Genomic DNA, 14195 nt, shown 5'->3' on the forward strand with positions numbered 1-14195 from the left:
TATATGATGCCAGTAGAAGCTGAAGGCATGAATGATACTTGTGGTGGAAGGTGTAGATGAGAGTAAGACGAAAAGGGATTCCAGAGACAGCCCTTAGAAACATTAGCGTGTAAGGTCTGAATAGAAAAATGAAGTCTAGTAAAGAAAATTGAATTGGAGTGGTTACTTTTATGATCAAGGCAGGAAAACCAAACTTATACAGTTGGTGTGACAGGCAGCTAATATCAGATAAAAACAGTTCATGTTAATGGGGCTTAGTGGCTCAATAAGTTCTTCTGCTTTCTAAGATGGCAGAAATCATGACTTTTAGACAATATGTAATCTTATTGTCTCACCGTCATAAAAATGTGAGATGTATCCCTGTGCAAAATAAAATGAGTAAGGACAGGGCATTTTGGGGACTAAGTATAAATAAGCATGGCCTACCATTTTATTTTTATGATTTTCTACCTAGTTTCTTTCCCATCTTAAAACAGAAGAGACTATTTTCATGTGAATTACCAACTGTCCGAGTATAATTAATTGACTTTAAAACTCAGTTCCATATTGTAGACTTTTTTTTTAACCTTGTTGATTTATGTAGCTGGGAATATTTAAATAGGTATTGCTTATCTTCTGCGTGCAGGCTTATCAGTAACAGCAGAACAAATAAATCCTCATGGTACTGGAGCTCGAAAGACAGAAACGAGAGTTGAAGAGGCATTTCGGCACAAACAAAGAAATCCAGTGGATGTCTGGCACAGCTCTGCAAATAAGTGTGCATGTGAGTATTTGAGATCATGTTAGCCAGTAGTGAGAAGGACTGTGAGTGAGGCAGATGTGTTAGGAGTTGGGTGCACACACCAAAGGACTGTCAAGAGCTTGTGGGGTAAGATGCTGAATCAGAATGTGTTTCTTTAACCTTATTTGCTTTTTCTTATCTCCATTCAATACTTGCTCTTGTAATTGAATATTTCAAAAATTGTAGATTTGAATGTTTTCAGTTTTAAACTTTGGTTTTGGGCTAGAGTTGTGGCGCCAAGAAGACTTTTTATCCACCCTACCTCCAACCCTTTGCTGTAGGCTATGTAGAATGTTCTCGATATGGTGGGAAATGGAAACTCTGGCTTAAGAAAGTGACTGAATTGAACTGGGAAGTTGATTTTTCTGAGAAAAATCTGTACAGTCTTCTTTAAGTGGGGTATATTTAGAGAGGGAAATTGTATTCTAGGTTTTGCTCATTTTTCTCCATTCATGGTGATATGTAAAGTTTCTGAAAGACAAGTGTTAATAAACACAGCATCTTCTTAATGTAATCCTTATGTTTCAGTAAAGATAGCCATCTTTGGAAGGTGTATGTTCTTCTGATATAAAGATGGTAATTTTGTCCCATCGGTAAAGATGGCCATATATGTTCTTTCAGCAGTGGCATTGAATTTGAATGAATGAATCATTCTCATTTTAAAAATTTTGTTCTCTTTGTGACAAGTGGCATTCATGTGTGAGAAAATTTGTCCCATCTGTAAAGATGGCCATATATGTTCTTTCAGCGGTGGCATTGAATTTGAATGAATGAATCATTCTCATTTTAAAAATTTTGTTCTCTTTGTGACAAGTGGCATTCATGTGTGAGAAAATTTGAAGGACTTAATGGTACATTTATTTCCATGAAACTGATTAGGCTATTTGTCCTAGTTATACCTTGATCATGGTATGTGACACGGTACTATAATTTAAACCTCTGCTCCTGATAAAAATGTTTACTAAATTTATTGAATATTGGCTTCCAGTCATTTAAATTTCCTTTAAGTCTCAAAATGTTACTTTAATCTACAAATGTGGGTTTTGTTTTTTCTTACCAGTAGATGGCATATGTGATTCATCATTTGTGTGTTTTACATTGTTACTTAAATCATAAATCTAAATGTCCTTAAGGAAGAGTTGCTTTTCTAAGGTCTTGGTTTTGGAAACAAGCTCAGAGATGCTATAAAAATTGATTGTAAAGATTGTGCCTCTAAATGGACTTTTCATAAGAAACATTCCTGAAAAAGAAAACGGTGTGTTACAGATTAGTTCTATAAAAATATACTACCACATGCCAGGTGCTATGGAGGTATAGCAGTGACTAAAACAAAAATCCCCATTCTCATGGAGCTTATGTAATCAATTTCTCTTATTTTAGAAAAATCATACCAAGCATTAGAAATGATTACATAAGGAGAGGGGAGATCTCTCTAGTTTGACCTCCTTTCAAGTGGGCACAGTCTCTTTGTTCTTAGCTGGCATGAAAGCATTAGAAATAAACTTGATTCAGAAGGTCTCCTAGGAGTTCCCGTCATGGTGCAGTGGTTAACGAATCCAACTAGGAACCATGAGGTTGCGGGTTCGGTCCCTGCCCTTGCTCAGTGGGTTAACGATCCGGCGTTGCCGTGAGCTGTGGTGTAGGTTGCAGACGCGGCTCGGATCCAGTGTTGCTGTGGCTCTGGCGTAGGCCGGTGGCTACAGCTCCGATTCAACCCCTAGCCTGGGAACCTCCATATGCTGTGGGAGCGGCCCAAAGAAATAGCAAAAAGACAAAAAAAAAAGAAGGTCTCCTAGCATTTGCTTAAGCTACTAGTACATATCAAGTAATTGAGCTGGCTCTTGATTGAGCAGGGTCCAGTCTCTTGCTCTAGTGTTCCATGGCTTAGTGAGGAAAGAAAAGGGGAACCTCTTGTACTTTTGGTTATTGGAAAATAAGCAAGGATACAATGTCAGGAGTGGCTTGTCAGTTAGTAAAACCTAACAGTCCTACCTTTTAGAGAAAGAGCAAGCTGAATACTTTTCTTTCATTTTTAATGTAGCCTGGTTAGTTTTTCACATAGTTAATGGAATACTTATGAATGTCCATCACTTTAGTTTGTGCTTTTAAAAGTAGATTGATATAGAAATTTCATCTCCAATTACCCTGTGTTAATTGTAAAAGTAGAAATTAATAGGGGAAAAAGGAATGGAGAGATGATTGTAATGATAGTACAGTTTTGAAGGCAAAATAAATTTTGAGCTAAGTGGTAAATAACTTGAATTTTGGAAATGATTGTAGAAACCTTTAGTAGATTTATCTTTAGATAAGAAAGGAGTAATATTTGTAACAAAATTTGTCCGTTTCTTGCGAATACTTTGGTTTCTTTATAGAGACTCAGTAAGGATTAAAGATGGAAGGATGAAAAAGAATGTAAACATACTATATACTATTGATAGATCACAAGTTTATATTAAGTGCTGGAATAAAGAAATGAGAGTTATCATAAGCTCATATTCTATTTCTATTTGTCTTTCAAAAGCAATTTTTAAACTGGATTAAATCTACACAAAGTCATCTCATATTTGTATTTTCTTCTTAAAATGTCTTTGCCCAGGAAGCTTTTCAACATTGACATATTAAAAATACATATTATCTCTTTAAATTAAGCCAGACTTGACATTACTTTTATAGCCTTGGGGAAAAAAATGAATTATTTTTACCGTGATGGCTCTTGGTAAACTAGTATTTAGGATTTGGTCTTAGACACCAGAAGTGAGAGGTCTCTAGCTTAACTAGTTTGCTTTAATAACTTTTGTATTTAAGTTTCTTTGTGCAAGTGTTCCACATTGTAAAATAAAAGTTAACTTTTTGCTTATTTAAGGGACAATGGGCTTGATTTGAATAATCAGCTGCCTTTGATACATATATGGGAAATTAAAGATTCCTGGGTCCATCATTACCTGGAAGTACCAGCTATTTACTCATAAAGCTCATGATAGTTTTTTGTTTTGCTTTGTTTTTTTCTTTTTCTCCTTACAGCTGTACCTGCTGCATATGGAAGTTCAGGCTAGGGGTTGAACCAGAGCTGCAGCTGTCAACCTACACCACAGCCATGACAACATCTGATCTGACCCGCATCTGTGACCTACACCACAGCTTGCAGCAATGCTGGATCTCTAACGCACTAAGGCCAGGGATCGAACCCACATTTTCAAGGGACTATGTTGGGTTCTGAACCTGCTGAGCCACAAGAGGAACTCTTCATGATAGTTTTTAGCATGTAAGAGTATAGTTCTCACAATTTTTATTGATCTCCCATTTCACATAACTGACCAAATGTTTATTTTCAGTGTTTATTAATGTTGTTGCTGCCTTGATAGCAAAGGGCTATCATATTTTCAAATAACAACTTTACAGGAAATTGATCCTGCTAAATGAACCAATTGTGGTAAAAGCGGCTAACAGCTGGCTAACCAAATTGTCTATCTAACATTCATAGAGCTTCTATCCATGATCATACTTACTGTGGGTGATTTCTTCTTCTGGAAGGAGAGTCAATAGAAGTTTCTTTGTAAGGATACCTGTAACCATTCTGTTTTCATATTTCTGTATCATGCCTTAATTTCTTTTCATGGTTTAAGAGCTTTTGGATAATCTTGCTGACAAAGCATTCATCTTCCTGGTGGAAATCCAGGGCTGTTGCCCCAAACCTTCCAGGCAGCCTAGTAATATGGTCATTCCCTAAATGTGTATATTGTATGCTTGCCCCTCCCACCCCTGCCCGTGTTAGGAATTAGGAACAGCTATAAAGTAGAAAGTAGGGCAGTAATGAAAAGTGAGTCCTGAGTAAACATACAGGGAATAAAATTTTTTTTATTCTTCAGAGTTCATCCCTAAATTGTGAGGATTAGTCAGCTTGGACATCAAGAGCTAAGTAGTTTTTGTTTGTGTGTTATGATAGTATGGGTTTACTTTCTTCATGGGTTTTGTTTAATAAACATTTGTAAAACAAGTATTGCACTCCAAGGTCTACATATATTTTTTCCTTCTTTGCAAAATAGTTCGAGTTCGGAGAAAATCAAGGCGGCGATCACAGTGGGGTAAAGGAATTATTAAGAAAAGGAAAGTCAATAACTTAAAAAAAGATGAAGAGGACACCAAATTTGCTGACTATGAGAATCATTTGGAGGACAGGAAATTGCTAGAGAATGGAGAGTTTGAGGTAAGCACTGACTGCCATGAAGAAAACGGAGAAGAGACTGGAGACTTCTCTATGACCAATGATGAATCATCGTGTGACATCATGGACATGGACCAGGGGCAGAGGCTTAACAGTGGAGCGGGCACAAAAGAGAACTTTGCATCTACTGAAGAGGAAAGTTCAAATGAGTCTCTACTCATCAACAGCAGCAGTTCTCTAAATCCAGAACAGACATCTAGGAAAGAGCCTTTCCTTAAAGGAAGCTGTCTAAATGGTGAGGCCTCCACTGACAGTTTTGAAGGAATACCGGTTCTGGAGTGTCAGAATGGCAAAGCTGAAGTAGTTTCTTTCTGTGGTAGTGGAGATAAATGTAGTTCTGAACAAAGGAGTCTTCTGGAGGACCAGTCAAAAGAAAAACCAGAAACTTCAAATGAACATCATGGAGACGATCCTGAAAAACTAGAGGCACTGGAATGTAGCAATAATGAGAAGTTAGAACCTGGCCCTGATGTGGAGGTTAAAGATGCAGAACTGGATAAAGAAGGTAGAGCTAATGTTTTAAAGTTTTTACTGAAGGTTTAAGCTCCAGAGTTAATTAAGTGCATATTTTGTCTAGTCCTCACTAGCAATAGCTGATAAATATTAGCATCTGGTGCAGTTTTCACCCCTTTCCCTAGAAAAGTGTACACGTACATAAAAAATTGTGGCAAATATTTCAGAGGGTTTATGGTTCAGAATGCTTTGCTTTCCTGGCTGCTTACCCTTCTGCCTCCCACTTGATTATCATCCTTGTCCTAATGGATTTATTACTAAAAGCTGAGTAAATCCACAGGTGTTAAGATGGGTTTCTAACAGAAGGATTCTTGGGGTGGGGTAGGGTGTGGTTGGCGAGAGAAGACTTAATACTCTAGCTGTTGATGTGGTGGAGTCATAGACCCACATCCAGTTACCACTCCTGTTCATTACAGTCATGTGACTCTGAGCTGATTACTTACACTCTTCAACCCTGTGTCTTTTCATCTTCTAAACTACAGAATGGTGTCATTGCAGGGATTAAATAAGTCATGTATATTAATTGCCTCTCTTACTACCTACTAAGGTATATTCATACAGGCAGTCATTATTATTTGAGTCTGAGGGATGTTTAGCCTAAGAGACTCTATTGCTTTATGAGGCCAGTGGTAGAAGAAAGCAGCAGAATCTTCACTGTCAAAGTTACCTTATTCTCACAGAGTCAGAGCCTCTGGCCACTCCTGACTTCCTTTGGATATACGATTCTTCTAAGAAGCGGCAGAAAGGGGGAGTTGAGGGTTTCTGGCCCTGCTTTGTTGTTTATAACTATTTTTAGTTTATAGTGGGATAGGGTGTGTTAGAAATCTACCCTGTCCAAAGTACATTTCCTTCCTGAGCAGGCATTCTTCTTATACCAGGTTGTCTTGAAATTGTATCATGCTTTTTAAATGTGTGGAATGTAAATGTTAGCCTGGAATTTGGGCTATGTGAGAAAAGTTTTTTAATGCCAGTTTTTTGAGACTTGTAGTAGAATTAAAAAGTAGGATAGTATTATTCAAAGTCTTAGAATTCTTCTAGTGGATAAAGAGAGATGGTTCTTTATAAACTTCATAAATGCTGCCTGTTGAGAATTTTCCTTCAATATTTAATAATAGAAAGTAGTTTTAAGAGTATTATTTATTCTGGGCTATCATATAGACAGAACTTAAAAATATATTGAAGCTAGAGCTAAGAAATAAATGAGATGGAATGGGAAAAAGGGAGAAATCCATGTTATGAGGCAGAACGGGTAGGGGGAGGAGTTCTTTTCTGTGCTACTTCACTGTGAGATTTTAGTAAGCTTGCACAAAAGGTTTAAATGAGTATTATGTTGAACTGGTGATCTAAATGCTCTAAAGATAGTTACGTAAAAGCTTTACCTCGAGTTTTCATTTCTAACTTGTCAGGGCAATGTAACCTAGTGTAGTGGTTCCTAATTCACGATTTTTGGCTTCTAGAAGCCCAGGGATGTAATAATGAAGATCAGTATGGTCTTAGCAAAACTCCTAGCTATGGTAATTGAACTGTAAATAAAGATTTTCACTCTAAAGGCTGTCTGAAATATAAAATTTATCTGCTATACCATGGTATATTTTTTAAAAGGCAACATTTTGGTTCTTTTATTATTTATCTATGTAGTAGGCATTGGTGAGAAGGAATTTTTTTTTAATTTTATCAAAGTATAGTTGATTTACAATGTGTTCATTTCTGCTGTACATCAGAGTGATTCAGTTTTACATATTTTCCATATTCCTTTCCATTATGATCACAGAGTATTGAATATAGTTCCTTGTGCTCTACAGTAGGACCTTGTTTATCCATTAAGAAAGAGTCATTTAAAGACTTAGGAATAGGAGGATTGATGCGGGAGAGAGGAGGAAGGTTCTCCTTAGTGTCCCTGAACATGGGCCAGGTCCTGTGTAAAATTCTGAAATAGTCCAAGTTTGTCCATGTGTTCCTGCCACTTGGCCTCCTCTTAAGGGTATTCCTGCCTGAGGAGCACAGGGCTCAATGGCCTCCCTCCCCTCTACCCCTCAGAGTACTTGATGCTGTCAAATTATACTCAGCCACCTGAACAGTTGTTCTTTCAGTACATGTTGGGAGGAAAGTAATTATTCTAATTACCTCTAAAGTAGGGAAGGATTTTTAATAGGGTTTTAAAGAGAAAATATTGAAACACAGGTCGATTTCTAATAGAGTTCTAGGCAGTATAACAGAAAAATAAGAAATTTCAGGCAATATTGAGGAAAACGTTTTGAATTGGGAGGCAGATAAGAGACAGATTTGCCTCAGATTTGTGTTAGTATCTGCTTTCCCAGGTTGATTCCTTTCTCCTAGTTCTGATAGTTCCAAATTTTGAAATGATGATTATCATACAGAGAGTGAAGGCTGTTCATAAGTTAGTGCTTAGAGCTGAAGATTGCTTTTATCTTCCTTCTAGTAGGTATGTTTATTAGATGATATTCTAGTATGACTTGGCTTTCATAATTGTGGTTTAGTTCTCTTTAACTTTGATTGCTTATTCTTATCCTCCTTAAGAAATCATTCATTATTTAAAGAATTATACCCTTATTCCAAAAAGGATTTGTTGTGGGCAAAAGAGTGTGTAATTTTTGAAGCCTGATTTTCCTTAACTTTTATTTGCTGCAGTGCATTTTTCTTTTCTTGATTGCAGGTGCATCTAAAGTAAAGAAATATCGTAAGTTAATTTTAGAGCAAGCGAAAACAACAAGCCTGGAACTGGTTCCAGAAGAGCCATCTGAGCCTGTGCCACCTCTTATAGTTGATCATGAGAGATTGAAGGTAAGCTTAGCTCTCCCCAGGCAGTTTCAAATGAATGGAAATAAAACTAGTTTTGATATACTCTTGCTTTAACCCAGGAGTATAAGTACTTTAGGGCTTCTAATGAAAAAGAGTCTGTATGTTTTGAGGGGTTTAGAAATATGAGAACGGTCTTGGTAGTAAACTAAGCCCTTCTAAACTTGGGTGTCACTGTTACACTATAGCATGTTGTGTCTATTGCCTAGCCATTTGGATGGAGTGGTTTCAGTTTCAGCAATGAAATCAAACTTCATTTTATTCTTTTTCTTTTAATTTTTTTTAGAAATTGCTTGATTTGTTGGTAGATAAAAGCAACAACCTGGCAGTTGACCAACTCGAGAGGTTATATTCTCTTCTTAGTCAATGCATCTACCGTCACCGTAAAGATTATGACAAATCACAACTTGTAGAGGTAAGTGCTTAGTTCATCTGTGGAATAAACAGATATTTGCTTTTATGTGCAAATATGTCCCTAAAAGAAAAAAAAAAGTTAGTTTAGTTTATATCTTTCACCAAGTAACTGAAGAGTGGTTTGAAGATTTAAGATTAAAAGAATCATTAGGAGTTATAAAGATGTCCTCTCTGTACTGTTTTGTCTCAGGAAAGAAGTAATCTGGGATTCCTTGTTTATCAAACCACAGAAATTCACGGTCCTGGGTTGGCAGATACACAGGATAGCATGTCACAGTTCTCCCCCCTTGCTAATTATTGACATCGCAGATTAAGTGTCATCACTTGGGCCTATTGAAAGTGAGCATGGCCTCACAGTCTAGTTTACCACTGCCTCCTAGGCAGCCACTCCTGATGAAAAGGAGTTGGCATGGGCAGTAAGACTTATTGGCCACCCTAGTAATGATTGGAAGAGAACTTGAAAGTCGTCTCATTTAATTAGATCTAGTCTTGTGAAATAGCCACACGAAGGAGTGGTGGTCTTTGTGCTTAGACCACTTTAGAGGTGATCCATTCCCTTTCTATACAACTCTAGGCCCTAAGGAAGTTTCTTATAAATACAAGCTTACGTGTCTAGTCATATAACTTACATCTTTAAGTCACACTTCTTTTTTGAGGTCATCTGAACAAATACCTTCTAAATGGCTAAATGACTTAATTAGACTCCCTTTGTTCATTTGCCTGTTAGTTTGCTTATCTGGTGGTTTAGTTATTAAATATTTATTGCATACCTACAGTTCCAAATACTGTGCTAGGTATTCAGGGTACAAAAAATGAATAAAACACGTCTCTGCTCTCAGGGAGCATTTCTAGTATGCTAAAGATTTATGTGTAGAGGGTGTGATCTTTTTACTTGTGTGTAAGGAATACAGACACACTCTGCTTTATTGCGCTTTACAGATATTGCGGTTTTTACAAATTGATTCGTGGCATTGCTGCCATTTTCCAGCAGCATTTGCTCACTTTGTGTTTCTGTGTTACATTTTGGTGATTCTTGCAGTATTTCAGCTTCCTCATTATTTTTGTTATGGCAGTCTGTGATTAGTGATTTTTGATGTTACTGCAAAAAGATTATGACTTCGCCAAAGGCTCAGATGATGGTTAGCCTTTTTTGGCAATTAATTATTTTTTAAAGTTAAGGAGTTTACATTGTTCTTTGGACATAATGCTATTGCACATTTAATAGTCCTCATTATAGTGTAAACATATAACTTTCATGTGCACTGGGAAACTAAAAAATTTGTGTGACTTAATTTTATTTGCTTTATTGAGGTTGTCTGGAATTGAACCTGCAGTATTTCTGGGGTATACTTGTATTGGACTTGAATCAAAGCAAGAGAGCATTTAAAAGTTATTTTGGGAGTTGCCAGTGTGGCGCAGCACGAATCCGACTAGGAACCATGAGGTTGCGGGTTTGACCCCTGGCCTCACTCAGCAGGTTAAGGATCTGGCGTTGCCATGAGTTGTGGCATAGGTCAAAGACACGGCTTGGATCTAGTGTTGCTGTGGCTGTGCTGAGGCCGGTGGCTACAGCTCCAATCAAACCCCTAGCCTGGGAACCTCCATATGCCGAGGGTACGGCCCTAAAAAGACAAAAAAAAGATCTAAAAAGTAAAAAAATAAAAATTATTTTGTAACCAAATTTTTGAGTCACAATTTTATAAATCCATACTGTCCCTATACAATATATAGAAATAATAGGAAAGCGGAAATGTAAAAATAAACACATTACTGATATCCCACCATCTAGAGGAAATTAATCAGTATTAATCTTTTGGAATATCTTCCAGCCTTTAAAGATGTCTAAATGTATATAGCATGTGTATATTTTTTTATTTTATTTTTTGTCTTTTGTCTTTTTAGGGCTGTACCCGTGGCATATGGAGGTTCCCAGGCTAGGGGTCTAATCGGAGCTATAGCTGCCAGCCTATGCCAGAGCCATGGCAATGCCAGATCCAAGCCTTGTCTATGACCTACACCACAGCTCACAGCATCACTGGATCCTTAACCCACTGAGCAACGCCAGGGATTGAACCCGCAACTTCGTGTTTCCTAGTCAGATTTGTTTCTGCTGCACCACGATGGAACTCCCCATAACGTGTGTATAAAAGTGTAACTATGTATTTGAAAATTTGGATAGAATTGTATATTTTGGCTTTTCTCCTACTCACTAACATATGATGAAGCATTTATCAGGAATAATTTCAATTAATCATTTATAAGAACCTTTTGATCAGGTGATAATCTGTTAGTGTGGCCTAGGAGTTCTATAGAGGGTGTAGGATATAATTTCTTTGGAGGTGTTTAAAAAGGGAAAGGAAAAAACCAAATATCTTAGATGTGTTTGACATATGCACATTTGAATATAATTTGTGAGATAGAGTTCTTGACTTTCTTTAAATTCTAGAACCTCTTTGTTCACATGCTTGACATCTGATTAACTTGAATGGATTGAAAACTCTTCTGCTGTGAAACATTTTTTTTTTAGGGCCAGCAATGCAGCATATGGAAGTTCCCAGGCTAGGGGTTTAATTAGAGCTGCAGCTGCCAGGCTACACCACAGCCACAGCAACACTGGATCCTTAACCCACTGATCGGGGCCAGGAGTTGAACCTACATCCTCATGGATGCTAGTCAGGTTCGTTACTGCTGAGCCACAATGGGAATTCCTAAAACATCTTTCTGTATGGGTCTTGGAATCCTGTAATCCAGGGGCCCTGTTTAAGGAGGGAAGGAATCTATAGCAGAATCACCAGTGAGTGGCATTCCTGGTGGTGAAAGTATCGACTCTTTATGGATTTTTTTTTTTAATTTCAACTCTGAAGTGAGCACTGGGAGCAGGGTGCATTCTACTTTGGGTACAAGTTTTACTATTCTGCATACCTTCATTTTGCTTTGGGAATTAGTTGAATATAACAAATAAGGGAGGGTACAGGCTCTGGAGTGAGGCTGCTTGTATTCAAATCCTGACTCTGCCTTTTATTACCTGGTAAATATATATATATATGTATATATATATAAATTTCTTAGTATAATACCTGGTGTAATAATTACTCATTGAATGCTACTAGCATCATCCTCAGCCTACATATAAAATATGAGTAGGGGACTCAGTGGGTTCAGGATCCAGCATTGTCACTGCTATGGCTCCAGTCACTGCTGTGGTGCGGGTTCAATCCTTGGTCCAGGAACTTCTGTATGCTGCAAGTGCGCCTCCCCCCGCCCCCCCAAAAAAAATTTAAAATAGGCATTTAGAAGTGTCTAGAGCAGATAGTCTTATACGGTAGCTAAGGTATTGTAATCAGGAACGTATTTAAAGCTTAATCTTGTATCTAAAATTCTTTTCTCTAGAAAGTTAATTTGAAGTGAATTTTCCCGTAATGCCTTTTGTCTTTGCTTTAATAGATGACATGCACTTTTTTTCCCCCTTATAGGAGATGGAAAGAACAGTTCATATGTTTGAGACATTCCTATGAACTTTTCAAGATGAGTGGTTTATCCTCTCCAATCTGCTCCTGACAGAGCAGTCTTCTGAGCCATTCAATTTCAAATTGCACCAATTATGTGCAGAGCCTTGGTGTAAAGTGCTCTCTCGCTCATTCTTTCTCTCTGTTGAATTTGGTGCTATTGTCTCAGGTACCTGAAACCAACCAGCCTACAAGAACCAAACAGAACTTCAGAAACATGTTGTATTTTCCACAAATAAAAAATACAACCCCACAGATTGGAGATTTTGGTGCTACAGAAACTGCGCTCACTTCTGCTCCTCTTTTTGTGCACTCTCTTTTGGGGACTTCTCTTTTAGGGAGCAGACCAGCAAACAGGAGGAAACTGGATGGGGCAGTTCTAACTGTGTTGAATTGTTTAAACAGTGGGCAACCTATTTTCCCCCCCTCCTTTCTATCCCTTTTATCATATTTGTTTTTATTTTTTCCTCTGGGTAATGGACTAAAGCCTGTTTTAAAGTCGGCTGTGGTATATTCTGGTGGGAGACTGAAGAAACTGGATGAAATTAGATTAGGCTCTTTAGAACTGCCTTTAATGTGCCTTTTTATTCATTTGAGAAAGATAAGGCTAAACACAAGGATGGGCTTGTTCGTAGCAAATGAAATAGAATGTTTTCTTTGGTCACAACCTTGAAAATAAGTTTTGATACTCTGTATCATTAAGAGGCAACCAGTGTTTTGGTATAAAATGCCTATCTTGTTTTCAAAACTCAATCAAGACACTTGTTAAGCCACATAATATGCTAAAATGGTAAGTTTTCCTTTTGGTGTTTCTGTTTAAGAAACATGGAATTAAACAGCAACAATAAAAAATAACACACAGTCCACCAAAATGCAGGCGCGCGCGCGCGCGCGCGCGCACACACACACACACACACACACACACACACACACACACACACACACACACACACACACACACACACACACACACACACACACACACACACACACACACACACACACACACACACACACACACACTTTTTGGTATTGACGACAATGATGGCCAGAAAATAGATCACGACATTCTGTTTTCTTCTGTCAATGGCAATTTAATAGTTATTCATGTGTAAGTTCCCAGAGAAGAATGATTTTCATGTATAGTAACTTGTTACTGTTTTGGTTTAAAGCCAGGACTTGCCAAATGGACAGAAAAGAGAAGAATTTGTCAGAAGCTCCATAAAATTCATTTTCTATATGCATAATTGCAAGTGAGCTGTGGTATGGTCCTTGAATAGCAGTATTAATGTTTTAAATCTCTTATCATAAGCTTACCTTCACAACTATTCATTTTGATTGAAACTTGTTTTGGATCTTGTTGAGCGATTTCTGTGACTTGTACTTATGTAAAATTAATTATGGGTTACTAGTTTTACAAAAACTTTCTACAAATTTGGAGACACAGTCTAGGCAGTTGCAAAGAGGCAAAAGGGAGTGCAGTGACATTTTTTTATCAGATGATTTTTAAACAAAAATAGAAAATTTTGACAAGTTGGCTTGATAGCTTCATTCATTATAGCCGTTGTTAGCTGCAGGTGTGTCTTTCCAATATATGCAACACATATAGTTTGGGTTTTAATTAGAGCAAATGGTCTTGGACTACTGCAGAGATACTGAGCTACCTCAGCTTTTTGTATTTTAGTTAACCAACAGTGGTTACAGAGTTGTGTATTCACTTTGCCACCGTTTACATGCTGAAGCTAAGGTACTTGTCTTCTCGTCTCTGGCTCTTTGTAGGGTGCTGGATGCCAGCGCAGAAAGCACGCTTTGGCCAAGGCTACTGCAGTAATCATAAGTGCTTCTTTGCTTTTGCATTAACATTTTACACCTCCTAATTATAGCTTAATGTTTAAATAATGCCACTTGTTTTCTTTATACCTGGTCTATGACGTTTTCGTAA

General features: G+C 37.5%; 1 protein-coding gene across 3 annotated transcripts in view; it reads left to right on the forward strand.

Annotated features, from left to right (window-relative positions):
- ATAD2B (ATPase family AAA domain containing 2B) overlaps nucleotides 1-12508 on the forward strand; it is a 121642-nt gene extending 109134 nt beyond the window's left edge. For 2 of the 3 annotated variants that reach the window (XM_047782555.1, XM_047782556.1), the window contains exons 24-28: nucleotides 626-763; nucleotides 4825-5508; nucleotides 8191-8318; nucleotides 8620-8748; nucleotides 12221-12508. In XM_047782555.1, the coding sequence (XP_047638511.1) occupies nucleotides 626-763; nucleotides 4825-5508; nucleotides 8191-8318; nucleotides 8620-8748; nucleotides 12221-12262 (1121 nt within the window). In that variant the 3' untranslated portion in view covers nucleotides 12263-12508. The other variant, XM_047782557.1, reaches the window with a different exon arrangement.
- The last annotated feature ends 1687 nt before the right edge of the window (nucleotides 12509-14195 follow it).

The sequence above is a fragment of the Phacochoerus africanus genome, chromosome 5 (genome assembly GCF_016906955.1).
Source record: "Phacochoerus africanus isolate WHEZ1 chromosome 5, ROS_Pafr_v1, whole genome shotgun sequence".
Classification (NCBI taxonomy): domain Eukaryota; kingdom Metazoa; phylum Chordata; class Mammalia; order Artiodactyla; family Suidae; genus Phacochoerus; species Phacochoerus africanus.